At 47.7% G+C, this 23,684-nt stretch overlaps 1 protein-coding gene and 1 long non-coding RNA gene across 2 annotated transcripts in view; one reads left to right on the forward strand and one right to left on the reverse strand.

The window, feature by feature from the left end:
- XPNPEP1 (X-prolyl aminopeptidase 1) overlaps positions 1 to 13,732 on the reverse strand; it is a 28,006-nt gene extending 14,274 nt beyond the window's left edge. Inside the window, exons 1-8 of the mRNA XM_013300653.3 lie at positions 13,602 to 13,732; positions 7,271 to 7,334; positions 5,434 to 5,538; positions 5,041 to 5,133; positions 3,978 to 4,121; positions 3,502 to 3,597; positions 1,193 to 1,274; positions 26 to 236 (exon numbers count right to left, since the gene is read on the reverse strand). Of these exons, the coding sequence (XP_013156107.1) occupies positions 26 to 236; positions 1,193 to 1,274; positions 3,502 to 3,597; positions 3,978 to 4,121; positions 5,041 to 5,133; positions 5,434 to 5,538; positions 7,271 to 7,334; positions 13,602 to 13,718 (912 nt within the window). The 5' untranslated portion in view covers positions 13,719 to 13,732. The remainder of the gene's footprint in view (positions 1 to 25; positions 237 to 1,192; positions 1,275 to 3,501; positions 3,598 to 3,977; positions 4,122 to 5,040; positions 5,134 to 5,433; positions 5,539 to 7,270; positions 7,335 to 13,601) is intronic.
- A 5,290-nt stretch (positions 13,733 to 19,022) lies between these two features.
- LOC129784702 (uncharacterized) lies at positions 19,023 to 22,162 on the forward strand. The gene is made up of 2 exons (XR_008747719.1): positions 19,023 to 19,163; positions 19,965 to 22,162. It is a non-coding gene; the product is annotated as an uncharacterized LOC129784702 (long non-coding RNA).
- The last annotated feature ends 1,522 nt before the right edge of the window (positions 22,163 to 23,684 follow it).

A 23,684-nucleotide genomic window follows, 5' to 3' on the forward strand; every position in this document is an offset into this window, starting at 1 on the left:
ATTTTCCCTTGCATGGGCTACTAACCTTGGGAATAGCCTCAGTCAGAGCATAGCTGGCTTTGTCACTGAGCCACACTTTCTCCTTGGCTGAGAGGCCTGCACCAACAGCCTGTAGTTCCGACACGATAGATCCATAGGGCATCACCTGGATTTTAAACTCAGGCTCCAGGGTACAGTCGAGCTGTAAGTGCTCCCTCACAGCTGTGTCCATCATCCGGTCACCATCAATGAAGAGCCTGAGAAACAAATTGGACAGAACAGATAGGTGGGACCACATCTGATAGTGACTGGAGTAAAGAAGGGAAGGAGAAACCATTCTGGTGACATTTCAGGGAGAAAGGAGTTAGTTAATTATGCACTATACTTTGGCCTATATTGTTTTAACCACTGCCCTTCACACAACTTAAATCCTGCTTTGAAATTTAGACATACCACCCTGCTAAGAGGAAAGGAGCTGATAACATTTTTGTTTGTATGACACATTCAAAATGGCTGCATCCCATCATTGCGCTTCATGCAGCAGAGAATAAAGAGAGGCAAATGGTGCCCATTCTCTAATTTTTAAGGGCAACATCTGGAAATTGAAAAGCTACTGTTCCAAGTACCACATTGTTCTTGCTTTTACTGGATTGGAAAGTTCAGCTCCACCTTCACATACAACTGGTACTCACCCAGCCAGGTTTTACCTCAGATGCATATAGCTAGCAGATTCATCTCTTTTTCTTCTAAAGACTTATGCTTGCTGAGGCTCATTATATGGGGCAGTCACAGGAAAGAAGCCTTCTGTCATAAGCCAGCCCTGAAACTTTCCTACACAATCCCTGCAGTTTTGAAGTGACTCATCAATGACATTAGAGAAAAGTTTTCCAATGTCCAGGCCAGTGTTGGCTCTTACCCACACTTCACCCAGGGCTCCAAGGGCCCTCCGCATTATTTCAGGGTGACAGAGGGCTCAGCCATCATACCCACAGTCACCCAGCAAGACAGCAAAGGTGCTGAGGAGTGCAGCAGAGCTCTTCGCTGCCTCTGTAGCTCTGCTCAGGGGAGGAGAGTAATTAATGTTCAAACAAAGTGCTCAGAAAGGACATTAAAGTGCCCAAGTGTAGGTGTTTTGAAAAGACAAATGCTTTGCTAGAACAGCTCTCCCACAGAAAAATGTATCTTGGGGGACAGAAGAGGGGAATACAAGCACCTGATTGTGTTCATTCCTATGACGGCGTATGCAAAAAACACAGGATTGTACTCAACATCAGAGCCTCGGAGGTTGAAAAGCCCTGGAAAATAAGAACGCCAAGAATCACAGTCCTGGTTCATCTTTTGTAACATTAGAGAAAGCCAAAAATAATCTCAGCAAAACACAGTCAAGCAATGAGTCGTCACGGGTACAGGCCGTGGGTCCAGCTCCCACCCAGCTGTCCCACGTCCTGCTGTTTTTCCCGCAATCCTAAGTTTTTGCCAGGAGATGGCACCAGAACTGCAGTTTAAACTCTCCCATCGGGCAAAGAAATGGGGTTTAACTTCTAAAGGAGGGCTGGCTTGGAAGAAACCAGACACAGGCAAAAAAAAAAAGACAAGGACACACGCTAAAAAAAAAAAAATAAAAAAATTGTGTTTGCCCTTTCTGGTCTGTGTAATGCAGCAAAAGCTCACTTCTCAACAGCCAGGAGACAATGTTACAAGTTACCATTTCATTCCAATCCTTTTGATACTTGAAGGAAGAGGGAGACAGCCTAGGCAAGACTAAAATACTCCAAAGAGCCTTCATTTAGGTGCCTCCAACGTCTCAGGCTGAGACTGCATAGTACTAAGGTTTTTCACAAAGGTTTTATGCCACAAAATTTCAAAGTCAAGAGGGGAAGTAGATGTGCAGCATCTCCAAATCTCTGATTTTAGGGTCAAATAAAAACCCCAGGGTATCCAATTAGCTGAAATGAGTTACTCAAAGCAGTAAGGCCAGCCAGCAGGACAGCTGGGAAAAGAACCAACATGTCCTAAATCACAACCCAGCACTGTATTCATTGAACTGTGCAAATTCTGCCACAAAAGTAAAAATAGAGTTTGATTCTCCCCAGGGAAGGAGTAGGTCACTTGAAAGCAGGAAAGAGCCACAAAGAACTCTTTACTGCATGGGTACAAACTTCCTCTCTCAGCCGACTCCCAATGCAGTAAGGAGGCTACAGCCTCCTCTGAGGCTCTCTATATCCCTAGAAACTTGTCTGGAGTTTAACACAGTGAATTGAATTAGATAAAATTAAAGGCAACGTCTCCCCCTTTTGGACAGGAAATCAACCAGGCACCCAGCAATAAGCTTCTCTCATGACCTCCTCTGGTCCATCTTAAAACCCTTGATTCATAACCCAGCTTGGCTTTGCTGTAGACATTCCATCTGAAAATGAAACCACCTCAGGGCACCAATTTATCATTAATTTAATTGGAGATGCACCTGAAAAGGTGAGACACACAATCTCTACTCACACAGGCCTCCCCAGGGAGGAGTCCTATTCACCACTCTCAGAAGTACTTCTTTCATGAAACAAGCTCTTTGCTCAGTGTCACAGATCCAGGAGAGCCCGCAGACCTCAGCAGGCTGGCTTCACCCAGCACCAGAGAAATTGACTGGCAGTGCTGGAGTTAGGAACACACCACCTTAATTTCTATCGTTTCAGATCAGACACAGGACACAGGCATTAGCAGCACTCACACCCTGCCAGCACTATGTTCCCACTGCACCAGTCTATACACTGGTGATTTCTGCACAAAGGATATACAGCACTAATAACAACAGTCCCAGGGAAATCACTGCTGTTTCTGGCCATTCTCGCTTCCTACACACTGGGCTGGGAGCCAGGGCATGGAGACCTGGTCATCCTGGGGCCCCAAACACCGAGGGGACTCCAGTGGGACTCTGTGACCCTGGGTTGAAACGATCTGGAAATACAAGTTGAGCCCTGACTTACTTGTTTTAACCAAAGCATTTGCCAAACGCTGGAAAGGTAGAGACTGACTTAAAGGGTAGTGACAATTAGGAAGACTACCGTGAACGCCATGTACCCCACCCTCGCCTTACCTATACAAAGCCACATGTTGCATTGCTTTGTTTATAGCCCAGACTTCACAGCAGAAAAGTCTCCATCTTCCCATAGGGTATGGCAGCATCAGGATATTTTACAGCTAGAAAATCTCACAGGTCTTTTTTTCCCCTTTCAAACTGCCTTAGGCTTTATATATAATCTTCCCTTCCCTTTGCCTGGGCTGTTTTTCAAAGGTGGTGATTTGCTGTGTTTCCTGGGCCAAGAAAGTACTCGGGAGCTGCACTGGTGTATTAAGGCACTAGGTAGAAATACAGGGTCACTGCGACCCATTACCACCACTGCACTTGATACAAGTGACCTCTAACGAACACATTAGCTGTCGTAAGTGCCTCTCACCCTGGCAAGGTTCCTCCTTTCCAAGGACATTTATTTTGTAGGAAGAACTGAGAAAGGCAATGCAAAGACTTACATGCTACTTCATCCAAGGCTGTTACCACAAACCACAGGACTTTCCTCTCAGCCATTTTTGAACGAAGGGCTACAATTTTGTCTCTCCAGCTGACCCCTGCAAAACACAGTATGAAAAGCTACAGTCACCAGCCTTACTGGGGATGATGATGTAAGCACAAACCAATGCACTGGGTTTTGGAGGTACCCAAAACATACTGTGCTTGTGCTCCTCATTTCTTTCTAGTAACCGATACGAACTCTCAAACGAGCTGCCCTCCACACATCCATAGATTTATTTTGAAGTTATCTAGTAAATGGCTATTTGAAGTTTTGAGGACAATGGGGTCATTAGCTGAGGTCCGATCACCTTCATGACCTTTTCATAGTGGATCATATTGCGCTGCAGTAGTGTTTTTCTCACCACTTTGTAAGAGGAAAGCAAAGGGGACAGGGCAGTAGAAACAGTTCCTGTCTACTGAGAGTTAAGCTTCTTACCTGTATAACTTAGGTCCAGCGTGATGAGAGGCTTGCAGGGTCGCTGAGGACAATCTGTCCAGATTGTATCGATCAGGTTTTCTTTGACGGGCACAAGGTCGTGACCAGCACTCCTCAAGGCTTTGGACATCCTCTTCCACTGATCTACCAAAGGGAAAAAAAAAAAAAATTAAGAGTGACGGCTTTGAAGAACACACACTGGTTCAACAACAGCCCCATTCACAGGGGGCATACTCAAGAATCTGAGTCTCCTTCTTTCCATCCAGCCTCTCCTTCCCATTCGTTAAAAACAAAGCAAAAGCTATTACAATTACAGTTCCACAAACACAGCTGCTACAGCCAGTAGCACATACAGAACCTTGCAGACCTGGAGCCTCATGCTTGAGCTGAACAAGCGCTCCAGCTGGGAGACAGAAGTTACTGGAAGAAGCCACCCCAGAGGCTGCTGTAAGGGTGTCTTCTACCCCAGTGCAGAACCACACTAGACCTAAGCTAGACAAGATAAGAGATGGGCTTCCACATAGCCACAAGACTGATCCTTAGCCCATGTAAATCAAGCAAATATCTCCCCTTGACTCCAGTGACCTGTGGATTGGGCTCCGTGTTCTGAAGCATGACTAGATGGATATTCATCGTCTGATATGAATGGTACCACTCCAGGAACGTGCTTTCTGCAGGGAAAGCTGCAGGGATGCCAAAACCACCAAGCAGGAGTATCAGCGTCAGTTTTGCCTGGGTGTTCTGGCTTACAAGCTGGCCAAGGCATTCAGCAACTTTGTACTGAAATGCCCATGACGAGCCACAGCACAGGCAAAAGGAAGTTCGGGAGTCTGCTTTTCAACTAAGGTCACTGCAAGCCCAGAGAGTAGTTCTTGTGTTTTGGAGCCAATGCACTGATGTCGAGCTCTCATAATACATGCCTCAAACCAAAATCCAACCTGTTTTGCCTGACAGTTTAAACCAGTTGAAACATCGTTAGCTACATCATACAACAGCTTAGCCAGAGAAGCAAGGAAGCAAAATCTAGTTGCCCAACCCAGAGATAAAATAAAGTAAAACCAACCTGCCGGAATAATGAAAGGGTCCACTCCCACCTTTGAGCCTTCTGGGAGGACACTCACTAGCCAGTCCTCCTGAGTTGGTGTATCTTTCAGACCTTCAGGGATTTAAGAAAAAAAAAAAGAAAAAAAGAGGTTCAAAGAAGTAGTCATACTGAAGCATTCCCACACTACCCAAAAAGTCCAAGCTAATGCATCAGGTACACCTACTAATGAATGTCTAGACCCATGGGTAAGAAGAGTCACAGGACACTAAAGCAGGAGCAGCAGTGTACCCAAGATATCCCTAAGCCCCTGCTTGATAGGGTATCTCTACAGCACAAGTTGTAACATGTGCAAAGTGACCAAATAGCCTGTGATTGTTTATCAGCGGAGCAGTATCCCAGCCTGCTGTGTACCCATTTTCATGAGTGTCCAGTTGCTATCCATTTGATGTGCAGCTTGCAGGAAGTAGCGTCCATCGGTCCACATGGCTGCATGCTGTTCAGTTACTATGGCAGTACCTAGACAGGAAGGCAGAAAGATGGAGTCATTTAGAGGTGGGCAGTCACCATGCAGAGCCACAGTCAGCAGGGCGAGTGTTTAAAATGCAACCCAACACCCCAAAAGGCAGCTCTGCTCACTGTTCAAAAGTTAGTCCAATTTCAGTGGAGATATTCACTGTTCACCCTGCACTATGACCTTCCAAATCCTATCAGAGACAGTATGCACAAGGATGCAGCTTAACAAATCACCTCAGATAAATTCAGCTTAAGCATATCTCAGCCAGTCAGTGGAACTGGGTAAATGGGACCTTCCAGACTTTCTGTAACAGAGACTGTGGTCTCCACTTGGCTGTTGTCACAGTAACACATACTGGACATCCCTGGAACTCCATCCCATCTTCTCATGGGGAGGAAGCCTGGGCTCTGGCCATCCACATGGAACAGCTGTTACTAGGCTAGCAGACATGGGTATCACTCCCAGCTGTCAGCTGCACCCCCTTCCCAAATGTTACAGCTCTAGCAGAGATGGCTGACAGGAAATACAAATATAAACTTCTGCTGGTTTCAGTGCCTGTCCCATTCCACTGACTCCAGATGGAGGGGTGCAGGCAAACAGCTGAGGGACAGTGACATCTCAGCAAGGCACTCTAGCTGCCTTGCCCCTAGTGATTCAGAAAAAAACCCCACAAAAACACCACAGGACAAACAGAAACTGAATCCGAGTCTTTTGAGTCTCTGCATCTTGACCATACTCTCTGGTGACAGAGGCCACATTAGCAGAGTTTCAAATATGAATTCACTGTTTTCTACCAAACTCCCCAACACAAACTTCATTTTAAACTGCTTCAGCCTGAAAAGATGAAGCAAGTAACACAAGATAAGCCCCTGTGTGAAGCCTCACTGATATGCTGAGCACTAGGCTGGGAACACAGACCTTCCAAGTACATAACAAGGGCTCAAAATAGAGAGGAAGGTTATGAAGAGGCCATGCAGAAGGCGTGAAATTAATACAGGATTCATGTTATCCATTAACAGCAGCCCACAGCCCTGGCTTTATCACCTTCCACAGGAGGTCCCAGAGTAGTTCACAGGAACTGATGAATGGACCCTCCAAACACATAGGTAGCAGTATTTATTAAACTGATTTACAGTTGGGGCAGGAGGGGGAAGACCTCAGTAGACACTAAAGTGAGTTTCCAACAATCACACAACAGAGTAAGTTGCAGAGCTTAGGGTACAGTTAAGTTAAAAACTAGATCTCTTGAAACACAGACCTACCCTACAGCCAAGAAAACATCCTGTCTCGGCAAGATAAGCAAACTTTTCCGCAGCGTTCAGTTTCCAAATGCAGTGTTACTGGCCTTGGCTCTGTTTAAACAGAAAGGCTAGCTAAAGTCCATTTACTATTCATCCTGCCCAAATGGGCAATGCAAAATTCTATTCGTACTGGCTGCACATCAAAAGAAATGACTGTAGGTTACAAGCACTACATTGAAGAGTTAATAGGATTTTACTTTATGAGAGGTTCATGCAGGGGTCAAACATTTTCTGGAAACTTGTTATTGCACTGATATTACATAATTCCAGTGGGTAGCCAAGACATAATTCTGCAGATGCTGAAATGAGAAGAAAACAGTCCAAACAAGCTGGATAGGTCTCCTTTTCCATACCGCCTCTATGCCATGAATGAGACTATTTCTTTACAGGGGAATTATGTATGTTAGCAAAAACCCAAGTTCTGGAAAGGTACCTGCAGAGCCATCAAATCCAGAGATGAACGCCCGTCTGCAATCACAGGGTGCAATGTACTCGCTCTAGAAAACAAAAGAGGCAGCAATTATTTATAGCAGCAGGGGAGGGGGGGGGGGGGGGGGAAATCAGCTGATGAAAAATATTTTGATAAGCTTTTTCTCCTAAAGGACACCACAGAGAGAATGAAAGGAGTTAAAAATTCTGGGCTCTACTCCACTGGAACATTTAATCATCTGTGATTATATTGTATTTACGTCCAACTGGGTCTTTTTTTTTTTTTTTTTTTTTTTTTTTAAGCTGCAGCACTTTTCTCCCACAAACATCTGTAAACACTGAAGTACTCTGCAGATGTTTATTTCACACTCAACTTCCCCTTCAGGCAACAAACAAATGCTGCCTTTGAAGCTGCAACGTGAAAGGAAGAGAAACCAGAAGCACCCCTTGATCTTGGGGACCAGAGTAATCAGCACATAAAATCTGTAAAATTCACTATCTCCAGTGAAGTCCCCTCACTGACATTTAAGGTTTTGGCTGGGAGAGAGTTAATTTTCTTCATAGTAGCTGGTATGGGGCTATGTTTTGGATTTGTGCTGAAAACAGTGTTGATAATACAGAGACCTTTTCATTATTGCTGAGCAGGGCTTGCACAGAGCCAAGGCCTTTTCTACTCCTCACACCACCCCACCAGCGAGTAGGCTGGGGAAGCACAAGAAGCTGGGAGGGGACACAGCTGGGACCACTGACCCCAACTGACCAAAGGGGTCATGATGTCATGCTTAGCATATAAAGCTGGGAGAAGAAAGAGGGAGTGGGGGGGATGTTCGGGGTGATGGCATTGGTCTTCCCAAATAACTGTTACGCACGACAAAGCCCTGCTTTCCTGGAAACAACAGAAACACCAGTCTGCCAATGGGAAGTGATGAATTAATTCCTTTGCTTTTGCTTTACCTATTAAATTGTCTTTATCCAAACCCACAAGCTTTCCCACTTTTACCCTTCCGATTCTCTCTCCCATCCCACTGTGAGGGGAGGCAGTAAGCAGCTGCATGGTGCAAGTTGCTAGCTGGTGTTAAACTGCAACAAACAACTTTGTTTTCCACATCAATGACATTGAAAGAAAATCATCAAGATAATAAAAGTGTAAAAACTTTAACCCTTATGACCTTCCATAATTAGATGCTGCTCCTCTCACTTCTTCCTTGCCTACTGAAAACCCAACTACACCAGCAACCACCAGATCATGGTTTGGTGGGTAAACAGGAATCAAAGACTACTAGTCCATCCTCATCTCAGACCCATCACAGCCTGTGTTTGTTGACACGTCTGTTGGCAGCATTAAAGAAGAGTCTGACAACGCACAGATACCTAACATCCACAGGAGCTGCCAAAATTAAAAGAACAACTGTATCTTGAAGTGGCCCACACACCATTTTTATGGGATTCCATTCTGGCAAGTTCAGAGGTCAGAATTGCTGAGCAGACCTGTTAATTAACTAGCATAACTCAGCAAATCAGCTTAATCCAGGCTGACAGTGCCAATGTTTGAGCTGCAAAACCCCTGGATTTGTACCTTACAAATGGTCTGAAACCAAACTCTGTTACTCTGCCCACAAAGTTCCTCTGTACCCAGCTGTGTTGCGGCAAAAGAAACATTTTAGGGACCCAGCTGAGAAGTCACAGCCCAGTTTTCAGGTGGGTTTAGTTCCTACTGCCATAGATACTGCATTTCCCTGTCTCTGGCCAGGGCTATGTTCAAATCACCTGATTGTTAGAAAATACTCCCTTCAGATATGGTACTCTTCACTGTTCTAAAGGCAGCAGAGGGTTCAAAGCACAGGAGTGTATGAGAAGCACAATCGCAGCACCTGGGACCAACTCTATTTCTGTTCTCAGTCACCCCATGGTCACCCCTCCAGAACAGCTACATCTCTCCCCTCCTTGGAGATGCCCTAGGCAGCAGCTACCAACCATTCACCACACTTTGAATCTAAGCCTTGGGACAGAAAAACCCACAGACCAAAAGAGGATCTGGCTGAGTAGTTTTTGCTTTTGTTTGCCACTGAAGATTCCTGGGATATGGTCCCAAGAAATCTTCTATTTTATCCAACCACTAAAGAAAGTTGGCAGAAATGGGGTGGGTATTGAGACCACGGGTGCCCTCATCTCTGAGCCAGTCCAGTTCCCTGTGTCTCTTCCTGTCCAGCCCCAAAGGGCTGTGACACATGCTCAACAACTGTGGGGAGGAGAAGGGTCAGGATACCCACCTTGGGAAGGGATGACTGCCCTCTGCATACCTCTAGCTGATGGGGTGGATCCACATCAGCCCACCACAGCACCACTATCACCACCAATCCCATTCAAATAATGACACAGGCATCAGCAGACAGAGGACAAAGTCATTCAAGCAGCAGAATCAAGCGCCCATTCCCCTGGCTGCCTGTCAGCAGTAAGACAGAACGTGAAGGCAGTGTGATGCTGGACCTGAGGAATATTCCCCATTTCAGCATCTCCTAATTCAGCCTCTTGACTGCTACAGCTCCCCTCCTCCTACACTTCTCAGCTCAAAGCTGGGATACCATCTCCCAGGGTCCAACGCCTAAAGGGGATGCTGGAAATTTCCCACTGTGGATTGTATCACTAAGAACATCTCAAATCAGACCAGCAATTTCTCTTCCCTTTCTCTTGACCAATGCAGCAGAGGCTACAGGCTAGTCTGCTTGTGCAGACAAGCAAACTCACATTCACGGGAAGGGTTAACACTGAGCTAGCTGCATTAACAGCATAGAACAATGAAATAGATTAAAACAATTTTTAATCTAAAAGAAAGAAAAAAAAAAGTCTGTTAGTCTAGGTCAGCTTTTACTAGATTTAAAACTATCAAAGACCTTGACTACATGGGGAATGCCTCATGCTGTCCCATTCACAGGCAAATCCAGGGAATGTTTTAAGAGTTTACAATGAGGCAGATGGGCTTTAGAAGGGAGTATGAGGGATCTGGAAAGGAAGATGGTTCATTCATCTGTCAGTCTGAATTCTTGCACGCCCACCTGTTCTGTTCCATGCAGCAACCCCCACTGTGCAAAGATAAGTCCATGTTTTGCACGAGCTAAAATTACAAGGGGAACACCTGCACACGCCACACAAAGTACAGGCCGCAGCACAGTCAGAGCAAGGTATTACCCTGAGGCTTGTCTTGAAGCTCCAATGACCTTCACCCTGGCTCTCCTCAGGCCTTTCAAGTCTGCTTTCCACCACACCTGTCAGTCCTTGACATGCAGACAAAACTGGGGGCTGCATCACAGAAACCCTCAGCTAAGCCAGGAGGAACCACAAAAAAAAAAAAAAAAAAAAAAAAAAAAGTGGTGCTTATCACCAGAACCTGCACAGTTGGGCCATTAACATGTAAAAGCTTATTCTATCCTAAGGTTAACCAAGATCAGCAAGGAAAAGTACAGCTTGCTGCCTTTAGAGCTATGACACTGATGCCTTAAAGAACAAACACTGCTGTGTACTTGGAGGGAGGTCAGTATTCACTGCCAAGAACCTAACTGCATTGGTAAGAACTGGAACAGGTCAGTGCAACCTGTGCACAAATAGTCTCTTGCTTTATAACTCTACTGATTCCTCGGCTCAGAACAAGTGTGTGTCAGAGGAGCCAGCTCTGAGCAGAAGACAGCATCTCTGCCAATTCAAACATGGGGCCCTGAGCTGGGCAGGTGCTTCCTTGATACAGAAGACCAGCCAGATCTGACCAAATTTGTTTTCACCAAGTCAAGGCCCTGGGGGTAGAAGCCAGCCCCAGTTAAGCTGTGACTGGCTCCAAACCCAAGCCCTAATCCAAACATCATTCCCTCCCATTAAGAAGAAAGCTCCTCCAATCTCTGAATATTCCCATATGGGCAAACTTCAAATTCAATGTAAACCAGGTGACTCAACACAAAAATGAATCCCGTGTTTACCACTGCAACACCCCAAAAGGTCAGACAGGTATTTTTAACCAAACCACAAAGGATTTAGGTGCTTCATTTCCAAAAGCATGGCATTTCACCCTTCCATGATCCTTTGACACCTCCAGCCACAAGATCCACCCAGCGCTCATGTAAGGAAGCAGGGCTCTTTGTATGGACTTCAGCCTACTTTTGGCTGGTTACTCCCCTCCTTTCTCACCAGCCTTTGGACCACCCATGTCCCCAAACAAACAGTCCATTTCTTCTGACTTCTTATCACCAGCATCAAAAGTTTCAAAAATCAAAGCAGCCAACATTCAGGGATGGCTACAAGAGCCACAAGTCCAAGGTAACAGGAGCCTTGGTTAAGCCAGAGTCAGAGCCAGCTGTGTTTGAGAAGCTCTGCAAGTCTTTCAGCTCTTTACACAACTAAGCGTAGAAAGCAAAGGATACAACTGGTGGCAAGCCTCCTCGCAGTATTACAACCTAAGCCTTCTAGCCTTGGCTGGAAAACCAATATGAAAAGCATCACAGAGCTCAGAGCTCAAACCCCAAACATCCCCAGTGTTACAAAGAGAAATTAGTCAGCAAGTTGCAGCATCAGAGTGTATCAGCATCGGACCAATCCAGGGGTTCCTTTGCAACCAAGAAGGGAATAAAGTTTCCCCCAATCTAAACCCTTTGTCAGCACCACAGGAGGGAAAGCCCTTTTTGTTGACAAGTTCTCTGATGTGGATCCCAGGACAGCCTCAGGAACAGCTGAGAGAGGAAAGGACAGCAATAAGTAGCTTGGGTTGTGGGGAGGAAATGGCTCAAGCCACCAGAAGCTTGGGTATCATTAAACCACAGTCTTCTGAGTCATGGAGGGAAGCTGCCTAAGAGCAAAATCTGACTGCAGGGCTGTAAAGTTCTTTATTTGCATGCAATAAACAAATGCTTTCCTGGAAGATGGGGAAGCTGCAAACCTCAGCTCGTGACAGTTTCCCTGGAATCAGTAGGCCTGCTCCGGGATCAACAGGTTCCCACCAATGCTTAAAATGGCACCAATTCCCAAACCTCACAGACAAAATCCTGCACTAGCTAGTCAAGAGGCGCCAGAATCATCAGCTTTTAGTAATTGTTTCCATTCAGATAGATTCGCTCTGCAGAGAAACCTGACCAACTTGCCCGGCAGGAAATAGCAACATGGGGTTCTCTGCTTAACTGCATTCTGTCAAGGAAAAGAAAGCAACAGAAAAACCCAGAAGTCCTGAGGGTCACATTCTTCAACTCACATGACAGCACTTAACGTCTAGTGAAATGAAACCAGAGTTATATATGGACAGAGGCAGCTTGAGGCAGGAATGCAGCAGACAATAGCAGCTGCAGAAAACTGCCTTCCCTCTACCTGCCCAAGTTTGGATCTCCCTAAGAGGAAACATGATGCTGCACATATGGTCCCAAGGCGCAGGCAAGTCTGGACCCAGCTCACCCCAGTGCAAAGTCAAGGGCAAAGGTCCTGATTCAGTTTTATTTTGCTCTCGTGCACCCTGGGGTAAAAGGGAGCTTTGGGTGTGAGCCAGGAAAGCTTCAGGTCTTTTGTTTCCTGAAAATGGCTGAGGAGGGAAAAACCCTTGGAAGTTCTTGGGTCTCCTAACAGCAGAGTGAAACTAGCATATGAGCAGGTGGGGAAGGTAAAAGGCAGTTCAGCAATTTAAAATTTATGTTACAGACTACAGAAATCTTAACAGTGGAAAACTGCACACAACGCAGTTACTGCCACGGGTTACCACCCTGGGCCCAGACTTCCCTCCTGTCTTTAGTGCACAAGACAAGCTGATGCAGAGCAGCATCAAAAGAGAAGTGTCATTGCAACACATCACCTCACTGCTCTCCAAAGGCCCCTCCCTCTGCATGGAATCTGAGGGCTTTAGCATAAGACAGCAATTCCAGCAAGAACTGGATGTAGCAAAGGGAAAGCTCTGCAACCAGTCCTTCGCCACCTCGCTTAAGAGTTATGCGTTGATCAGGAAGTGCTAATGGGGAAACTAAAGCCCAGATAATGCCCCTTCCTCCCCTAGTAAATCTTTTCTTCCCAACAGCCAGGATGGGGACAGCAAGTGCTCTGGCAAGCTCCCTTTTTTACAGCGTGAGCTCCCTGGAGACAATCTTATGAGAAGCTGCTGGTGGAACATCCATGCTGATTTGTTACAAGAACATAAAAACTCCAGTCTCCTGAACAGACTCCAGAAACTTTTTCCAACATGACGCTTCTCAGGTTACCCAAGCTTTTATGCTAGAACCATTAAAGCAAGTGAATGAAGGATGATTTTAGTTATCCCTGGCTTTTATTTCTTGTAGGGAAGGAAAGTGCAATCATTCTCATAATCCATCCATCCATACCTGGTGAGCATCTCCAGAGGGCACTATGTAGGCTTGCACAGGCTCCTGGACATACTTGGGACTCTTCATCACCTGCCGCAGTTGCTTCAGCAGCTCTGTTGTAATTTTTGGACTCATCTTCCTACCTGCAACTGAAATAAAGTACAAAACTTCAGAGCTTCTCCAGCCATCCCAGGCCACTCACACGCACAGGCTGGAGGCCATCACCACTGAAAACTCCCCTTGAGGACAAGTGTGCCAACATCATCCCTCCCAGCCAAGAATTTCTCCTGTCCTATCACTTCACTTATGTTCCTTGAGAATGAGGGATCAGGTTGAGGCCACAGAGACAAAGCTGGTCCATGCCGTAAAGGACCTTTCCCATCTCATCAAGCACTGACATGCCCAGTAATAATGACACGCAAGCTTAACATGTGCCAACCCTCCTTGCACGTGGGCAGCACCAAGAAACAGAGCACCTCAGACATGCCTTATGACAGCCAGGAAAGGTCTCGGGATGTCACACCGATGGTCCCAAATACTCACAGATCAGAAGTAGCCCCACCCATCACATGCATAAAGAACAGCGTCCAGTCTTTTCACTCTGGGGGCAGAGATGCTGTGGCTTATACGCCACAGCAAGCCACGCACATCAAGACTCGGAAACAGACAAGTTAAGGTGGCGATTTTTAGAAGTTTCACTATAGCCCAGGTTTTCATAGTGGATTGGTGACCAGACTAACTCAGGGCAAAGAAATTACTCCCAAGGACATACACAGGGATGTGTTCAGTGGCCATATTTACCTCTGGGCTGCACATTAGTTCACCTAGCAGGAAGAATAGCCCATTGAGCTCTCACAAGTGACTGCCAGGGGACAACTAGGGATGCTTAAGGAAAGCTTCTCTGAAGACCTTTGGCAAATGCTCTGCAGATCTCAGCTGGTGTCAGACAGGCAGGGATGGGGCACAGGCTAAATGAAGACAGCAGATCAGAGGGCAAAACAAGGGCACAGGCCAATTATCCTCCCTTGCAGTGGTTTTGCAATAGATGTATCTTTAGCATTGCAGTGAATATCAGCCTCTCAATTTACTACCCAGAAACCGTCAATAGCTGGGTCCCGCTGGGAGCACCGTGCACAGTGATGCATCAGGTCATGCTGCTGTGCTGGCGCGAATGAAGGCTGCAGTGGAAGGCACCAGCTGATTGCAGAGGATATTCAAGCTGTGGGGGAGGCCTGGCCTGAAAGCCTATGGAAACCAAGTAACCTGAACTTCAGAAGAGGTTCTCTCTGTGTTTTCTTCACTCACATCTCCAAAGGGTGCCCAAAGTGGGATATTCCCCTTCCCATTTCTCTATCCATTCCTTTCAAATTTTTAAGAACATGCTGGGATCCTACAACTTTAATGCTGTCGCTTTCCAGGGCAAGATTGGTAGGCTCTGTGCTGCCTGAACACCAGCTATGCAGTATGTTGTTCCGACCAGTGCACTCCACAGCTCACTTCACAGCCATGTCTACAAACAGATCATAGGTGGGAGAAGCAAATAGTATGAAACTCAAACATTTTTTGCTTATCTAAGCACTTAACTCTATTTATACCGCTATAACTACCCAGAAGCCCAAGAGACATTACAGTCTTATGCCAAAACACAATAAGGCAGAGTCCCTGCCCTGTGATGTTTGCCATCTACACAAGAAGGCAGAAAACCTGCCTCCATTTCACAAGCCACAGGAAGACATGATTTGACCAAGGTCACACAGCAGCGTTGTGACCAAGCCAGGAACTGAACCAAGGTCTGATGCATTCAGGTGTAAAAATCTGAACCCAAGACCACCATTCACACATCTCATCCCAGGAAGTTTAGAGCACACCAGGCTTGTGACTGACTGTCTGCCCACAGGTGCACTATGTTTTACAACCCAGACCACAAGAAGCAAAACAAGCACAAAAGGCACCATACACTAAATCCTCAAACTGGTATCTTGACTCCAGTGCCTTTTCTGGGATTAGATTACACCTCAGATTTATTTCCAGGACAAATTCATAGGCTACACTGAACTTTATTATACTGTGATTGTTTTTGTCTGTCCGTTGTAACAAGTTGCTGTAACACTCTCTAATACTGCTGCTGATTTATGTTCAGACAGAGGAAAAACAGAAAGGAGAGAGAGCAACAACACAGCAACAGGCCAGCAGAAAAAAATCCCTTTCTACAAACTCATAAGGACACAGCTTCCTTTCTCGACCTGCACTTTGTCTCCAGAAGCCTGAAAGTCTCATTTAAATAGGCAAGGAATGACAAGGCTTTGCCTTGTAATAAAGCTCCTTGCTGACAAGCTACAGTTTTCTTAGCAAGCAAGAGATTCTCTCAAGGCTAAAAAAAAAAATAATAATTCATTTAATTTATAAGTACTCTCACTGTTGAAAGATTTGCTTGCAAATATTAAAAATGCAACAAAGCTAGATTAGCAACAAAAGCCATGTTAAGAAGAACATCTAAATTAGACAACCCCTACAGTATAAGAAATCACTTTAAAAAAAAACCTTCACAAACTTTCCAATAAAATTGTCTTCAATTTCCAGAGAAAGAGAAGCTATTTTCTCCCATATCTTTGGTAGTCATTTACTCTGGTCCCCCTATAATTTTTAACAGGTGACCTTTCCTTTCTTGGCCGTAACTATAAGCCTCTACCAAGTTAAAACACCTTCTCTATCATTATTTAATCACTCCAAACACAGCTCAAATGAAGATAGTGGATTTAGCAGTGCAAGACACAGTCCCCTTCTCTGACCTAACTTTTTCAAAGGTATCAGACTGCCATGTTACCTGCCTCTGTAGCTCCCCACGTCTGGACGCTTCTTGCCTCTGCTCATGCACAATACCATTCAGCTCTTTGCTTGGCCTTCATAAGCTTCACTGTGCCTGAGAAAGCAAAGGGCAAAACTGAAACAGCTAACAAACTTTGCCCCCCCCCATAAAACATTCTTATTCCCCAGCAAAGAGCTGAGAATGCATTAATACTATGTTCCACTGGCAAGATTAGAGACGCACTGAGGGTGAACCGTGGGGGAACAAGGAACATCAAGGGCCAGGCACTTGCTTGTCAAGACTTACGATTAAATCTTGCAAGCATGTGCTGTTTTATGCCAATTTGATTTTGCAATCCTTCTGTCAGAGGGCACTCCCCATTTTACACATGGGGAAACTAAGGCAGAGAAGCAGCAACTTGCAAAGTATCAATACAGCACGATGGCAGTCAGAGGTGGATCCCAAAATCTGGCATTGTCTAGACTTACATTACCTACACCTCACCCAAACTGCGGGGAGTCAGTTCTCCAAGAGCCCAGGCCAGATCCTACACGGATAGCATCTCCATCAGACATGCAGGGTAAAGGACGACCACAAAAATGTTGCCGGGGAGCCAGACACCTCCTCCTGCCTCCTTCATGCACACTGCGCGATGGGCTGCTGCAGCCCCAGGCCAGCAACGGTCGGGGACACCAGGCCTGCTGCCTCGGGGGCACGGCAGGGCCGCGGCGGGGAGGCAGGCAGGGCCAGCCGGTCAGGCTGCATCGGGGTTGCCTGTGGCTGCTGTGTTAGACCATCCTGAGGGTTTACGTCCTGTTTGCTTCAGATAGGCTCGTCCTCCTGTTAATTGCCTTTTCGTTTTCTCTTTTATGAATAAACTTGTTCAAAACAAGCACGTAAGCTCGCATTATCAGGAACCAGCAGCACCACCTCAAAACCAGGCCTCTCTGGCCCGGGCTGGCCACAGGCAGGGCAGCCCAAGCACTCCCGTACCGAGGCACAGACCCCACGACTCGCCCCCCTGGCACCCACCGACACTCCAAACAAACCGGCAGCCCACCCGGGCCGCACCCGGGCCTCCCCCAGCCCCACGCAGGGCTGACAGGGCCGCTCGGGCCCGGACACCCCGACGGGGCCCGGCTGCCGGGGAGGCCTGGTGCGGGTCCCCGCAGCCGAGCTACCCCGCACACCGAGCGCTCCCCGCCGCTGCCCCCGGGCGCCCCCGGGCCTGCCCCCGCCCCGCCGCTCCTCACCTGCCGCCGGCCCGCCCGCCGCCCGCCGCCGCGACGTCAGCGCCCACGTCGGCCGCCGCGCCCACCCGCCGCTGACGTCACGGCGGACGTCACGGGGGAGCCGGCGGTGTGAGGCGGGAGGCGGAGCCCGGGGAGAGCCGGGGCCGGGACCGTGCGCCGCGCGCTAGCCTCCGCCGTCCTCTGAGCCCGGCGGGGGCAGCCTGCCCCGGCGGCCCGGTGCGGTCCCCGCTGGGGGAGCCCGAGGGGGGGCCCCGTCCTGCGGGGGGGGGCGGGCCGGGAAGCCGGTGCGAAACCCGGGGCAGGCCGAGCGCGTTGCAGCCGGCTGCCCGTGCCTCCCTCGAAAAAAACGGCGGGACGGATCGTCTGGCACCGCTGCCGGGCCCTGGCCCCGGGACCTCGTCCGGCGCTCGCCTCTGCGGGCCGCTTCACTCTTCAGCTGCCGGGCAGGGCCCGGGGCGGGGCTGGGAGCCCAGGCCCCCGGCTGGGGCCGGCGCGGCGGGGGCGCACGGCGGCTCCCCCAGCACCGCACGGGCGGGCTGCGGGCGCCCCGCAGCTTTGGCTTTGCAGTGCTGAGCACGGCTCCGGGGAAACGTTGGCTTCCCATTACTTTGCTCGAAGCCCCCGGCAGAAAGGGTCCTGCCCGGCTGCTTTTCAAGGTGAATTCCCGGCAGTTTTCTGCTTGGAAGGGAGGAGGCTCCTACTGTAACAGCGGCGGGTGGAACTGGTGTGAAATCTGGCCGTTTGCCATGCGTGCGCTAATGAAAATACCTTCCACTGCGCTCCTCTGCCCCTGGTAGTTTTCTACAGGTGGGCCATAAGTCAAGCCTAGTGACAAACCCAGGAGGCTGTTACAGAAATGCAGAAATGAGAAGATCACCACCAAGAAGCAACAAAAGCAAAAAAAAAAAAACCATCACCTGCTTTGTAACTGCATCCAGGCCAGAGGGGTTTGCTTGCAGCAGCCGGGACCCTGGGGACCCTCTGGCGCCCATGCTGTGACAGCACTGCAGCCGCTCTTCTTGCATGGGGTTTGTCACTGCACCCAGTGTAACTGCCACTCCACAGAGGATGAAGAAAGGAGGAAAATGTGGTGCTCAGTGGGAGCCACCTTCGTTCAGGGTTTCCCACACATCCTGGGGACTCAGTAGGAGAGGAGATGCTCGGCTGGCTGCATGGCGCTCAGGAAGCGGGCCCTTGAAGATGCACGGGCTGAGCACTGCACCTGGCATCCCACGGGTACCGGACAACTGTGTGGGTACACAACCAACTCATGAAACTGGCCTCAGGGCCCCGGTCTGCATGCATTTTTCCAGAGGAGAAAAAGTGCAGCCTCCAGCTACTCTGCCCTTCGTCCTTCCGTCTTCAGTCCACACCAATGCTGTAGCTCGCAGAGCTTTACCCACAAACTGCCAAACATTTGCTGCTGCGTCTAGCAAGCCAGCACAAGTCAGTCTTTTACTAAACCGCCTGGGTCTCCCTGACTATTTGCATATTTCCAGGTGAAGCGTGAAGCAAAATCAGGTGAGGATAATTCAGGGAGAGAGAGGCTTTTGGAGGTCTCTAGTCCAACCCCCTGCTAAAAGCAAGACCAGCTTCAAAGCTAGGGCAGGTTTCTTAGGGACCGTCCTGCTGGGTTTTGAGTATCTCCAAGACAGGAGCAGTACAACCTCTCTGGGCAGCCTATGCTAGTGCTGACCACCCTGGAACAAAAAGTTTTTTTCCTGATATCCAAGCACCATTTCCTCATTGCAAGTTGCCCCTTGCCCTTTCGCTGTGCACATCTAGAAAGGATCTGGCTCCCTCTTCTTTCTGACCATTCTCCAGGCTGAGCAATTCAGCCCTCCTGCAGCCCCAAATCCTGCAGCCAGCCCCAGCCAGCAACTGCTGCCCTCTGCGGCTCCCTCCACATTGCAGAGGTCTATCTCACACATCTCTGGAGTAAAATCTAGGGCATAACACAGCACAGCAAAACTCATAATGCAGTAGAAGAGAATAAAAGGTCCGTCCTGCAACCAGCACCTCGGCATTGGGAAGGGTTATTGGATGGGGCCAGGGTTGTAGGGTCTCCTTGAAGAGGGATGGGAGAGAGGGGAGGGGAGGCTGGTGATCATGGCTGTTATAGCAGGAAGAATTTTCTTTCCTCATTAATTGCCTTGGCTGAAGCTAATTGCTGTTTCCCAATTATTCTCATCCCATCTCCCAGCCCTCCCCACAAGGATCTTATACAATCCTGGCAGTTTGGGCTGGAAGGGCCCATTTAGATCAGCACATCAGTGTCCCCCTCAGGGTAAACTACAGCCGTGTTTTGCATTTGTGTTACAGACCACGTTATGCTCACCCTGCAGAATATTTGCTGAGAAGATTCGTTTCCTGGAAACTGGCCAGAATCCAGTGATGCTCATAGTAAAGCACATGTCAGGACATTTTAAAAGCACTGCAACATTAGCATGATGATCATGGAGATCATTTGCCAATGGCAAACTCTACAGCTGAATCCAATCAGGGCTGTGAAAAGGTCCTTTCAGCCTCCTCTGACTCATAATAATAATTCAGGGTTAGATTTTGCATTTGGCTGTGGCTTTTAATAGAGGGTTGTGGAGAGCTGCACCTGCCGGAGCTCTGTGCCGGCCCAGGGAAGGGGGATGGATCAGTCGGAAACATTTCAAATGTTTGTCACGTGCCTTTCCAGCTCACCAAGTAGTGCTGCACTGTGGGGATGCCTTTTCCTCTCCTGTGCTTCCCAGCTTGTACACGGTGTACCCAAGGGAGAAAGAGACTCCAACACCCCCTTGGCACGGTCCACATGTTCCACACTCACTTCCCAGGGACAGAGCTAAGGGTGTCTAGTCTCTTCCCTTCCTGCTCTGCAGAGCTTTCAGTTTGGCTGAGTTTAGGACAGTGGCTAAACACAAGGTAATCTTATAGCCTGTGCCAGTGTTTGATTATTTTTTGCCAGTGAATCATTATTAAATTAGTTTGGGTTAGCTAACAGACTGTGGGAGCAGTGGCAATCAAATACAGGGAGGATAGAAAAAATATCTCCTTATGTGGGAGTGTGAATTGGGGACTGTCCACAGCATGAAATAACCAGGCTGATCACACAGTCCAGCATACCAAGGGAAGGACAGAGCAGGGGAAAGCTCAGAATCTCCATTAAACTTGCCTCATTAATTCCTCCAAGTCTGGAGGTGCCATCCTGCCTGCCCACAGCTAGTCCGAAGAGTCCACAGAGCAGCTACAGCATCAGAGCAGATCTGTCCTGCCTCTAGCTACTCTACAACCCCAGAGTGGAAGGGGAGCAAATCAGGAGGATTGAATTTTATTAACTTTCTCTCCTTTTGTCCCAGCTCAGGACAGAAATAACAAGCACCACTTTGGACAGACCAACTATCAATGTCATACTGATGCCTCTGTGTAATTTAAAAGGAATTAAGTTACCACTTGAAACACCTTACTGTGTTGTTTGGTGACCGAAATGTGTCCCCATTCTGTCTTCCTGATCAAGATCTTGATTTAATAAAGGTTAAAAAAAAAATAAATCTGCATTCCCATCTCCTAAAAATGTGCTAAAGGAAGCAGAAAGTAGAAGGGAAAACACTGATGTCTGCAAGAGTTTCTTAGTTGCTATTGAGTGCCTGGTATTGCAGAGCCATGTTGTAAAGGCTTCTGCACCCACAGGTGACTTCCAACTGATTCTGACTCACTGAGCACTAAAATTTAGACAAATTTCCTCCCCTTCCTCATAGAAATAATAATGACAAACTGATGGGTATTCTGCATAGGAACTTCATTCCAGAAGAGGAATGGTCTTGTAAGAAAACATGTGTTCAGGCCAGAAAGCATTTTGCAGATATCTCCTGATATGCTTGTGACAAGCCCTCTGCAGTAAACAGCCATTGCACAGGTGGAGACATACCGTGTCATATGGGCTGGTGTCCTGCCTGTCTGCAGAGACCTAGGCCTAAACACTGCGAGCATCCCAGTACCACCAGGGGCCTGACCCAGCAGGACCAGAGTTAAGCCCATGGATGAGCCCTGGGAGTTCTGGAGTGCCTTGAGGGACTGGTGCTGAGACGTGGCCCATGTGGAGGCTGATGGATGCCCGGGCTGAATGAGCCAGCTGATTGCTGCTAAAGGCTTTGGCCGGATGAGTGCACAAGGCAGCACTATTTATTTCATTTGAATAATACATGACTAATAAGTTAAATAAGAGAAAGCAGAATGAGCTTTCCGGTTAAGCCAAAAATGTCTGATGGTTGTTTCCTGGGCATTTTGGGTCTCTGGGAAGCTTTGAAGTGGCCCTAATGAACTTGCCAATGTAGATAATGTAAAATATTTTAATGATTATCCGGCAGTGCTGTCTATGATATATAATCTGAAATGTTTAGAAGAGATGAAACTGTCCTCTCTAAATGGCTGTTTGATGCTGACTAAAATGGTGCAAATTCTGTTGCAAAGGTGGTTTATGAAAACGCTTCAACGTAACTTGCTTTTAATTAAATTGTCCTGATTGAGCTATCTTTTATGTTCGTATAATGCTGTGTTTGCATCGGATTACAAAAGAGAGGGGTGAGGGAGAAAGATCTGACACATTGCAAAGAAAATTGCCTGAGACCAACCTCACCAAGTGACAGAGCCATTAACTCCATTGTAATCTTGATCTGTATCAAGGGATCAAGACCAGGAAATAAGACATAAAAGAACTCCCTTTATCTTATCAACCCCTCTATACTCATGATACCTTTATTGTGGTTGTAACTTTAATTTTATTCACCTTCTCTTGTCGGGCACCTGTGAAATTTAGACTTGCTTTGCAACCTAATCTCCCAAAATGACCCCTGCCCACTTTGAGTAAGCCCACAGCTTTTTCATGGCAGAAGATGTTTGGCACATTAGTGAGACTGTGATGCCGGAGGCCGACCCAGTGACTAGTCTGTGACTGGGACATATCTCTTTTCCCTCAAAGCAGCAATCAAGGTGCGGGATGCTGTGGGAGGCAGCGATAGGAAATGGAGATTTGTAGCAGGGGACTGAGCATCTGCACAGCTCTCACTGAGGACAGGGGATGCTACAGCTCTGCTTATGCGAAGCCTGGCTTTTGGATCATGGCATCCTTCCAGTGCCTTGGGACATCTCCTGGACACTGGACAGGTGAAAGCCCCACTTTCCTGGCGCAGGGGCCAGGGCCACCACACCATTGGGCTCTCCCATTGCCACCGTCCCACAGTGCTGCAGCCTCAGCACCACTTCCAAGCTGGGAAACATCTTAGCAAGACCCACAGAGGGTTGGAGGTGAGGGGGGAGGTCACTTCCACCCCCATGAACATGGGTCAAAATGTGTTTTTTACAAGGTTGCACACATGGCCAAACAGCCCCTCCTGTCCGTGTGACAGCACTGGGATTGCCTGGACAATAACTAACCCAGTTGTATTTGTGTTTCGCAGGGGCTGTCCTGCAGACCATCACGTGCAAGTGGTTTTACTCACAAAAGCCCCGCAGTGAGTTTGGTTGCATTCATGCCTCTGTGCCGGCTCAGCAAGGTCACATCCTCCCAGCCCAGAGGCATGCTTGGGTCCACACAGGAGACAGCAAGTACTTTTAAGCCCGGTTTTCTTCCTAATCCCACCCTAGAAAATTACCTAACAATTAATGGCAATGTTTTGGTAGTACATAACAGAAGCTTTGTAATGTGCCAAGGCAAGGAAGGGCCTGAAAACAGTTCAGCAGAGAATTGCTTGTATTTTAAGCTCTCAGCTCTGAGTTAAATGGAGGTTTCAAACGTGTGGCACGAGTCCTTTTGGATCATGTTTAAAATAAATTTTGTATGTTTGGAAACAGTGAAACTAGAAACTGCAACAACAAATGGTGTGTTTGGAGGAAAAGATAGCAGGGAGAGAAGAAACAAGTCTATCTAGAGATTTTATCTTAGTTTTTCTTGGGAGGACAATTTATCCAGCCAGCACTGGAAGTTGATCATGATTGGGTGGTTCCCAGCAGCTGCATTTGGAAAGGAAAGGGAGGCAGCAGCAGGCCAGGTAGATA

Source organism: Falco peregrinus, chromosome 1 (assembly GCF_023634155.1).
Source record: "Falco peregrinus isolate bFalPer1 chromosome 1, bFalPer1.pri, whole genome shotgun sequence".
Lineage (NCBI taxonomy): Eukaryota > Metazoa > Chordata > Aves > Falconiformes > Falconidae > Falco > Falco peregrinus.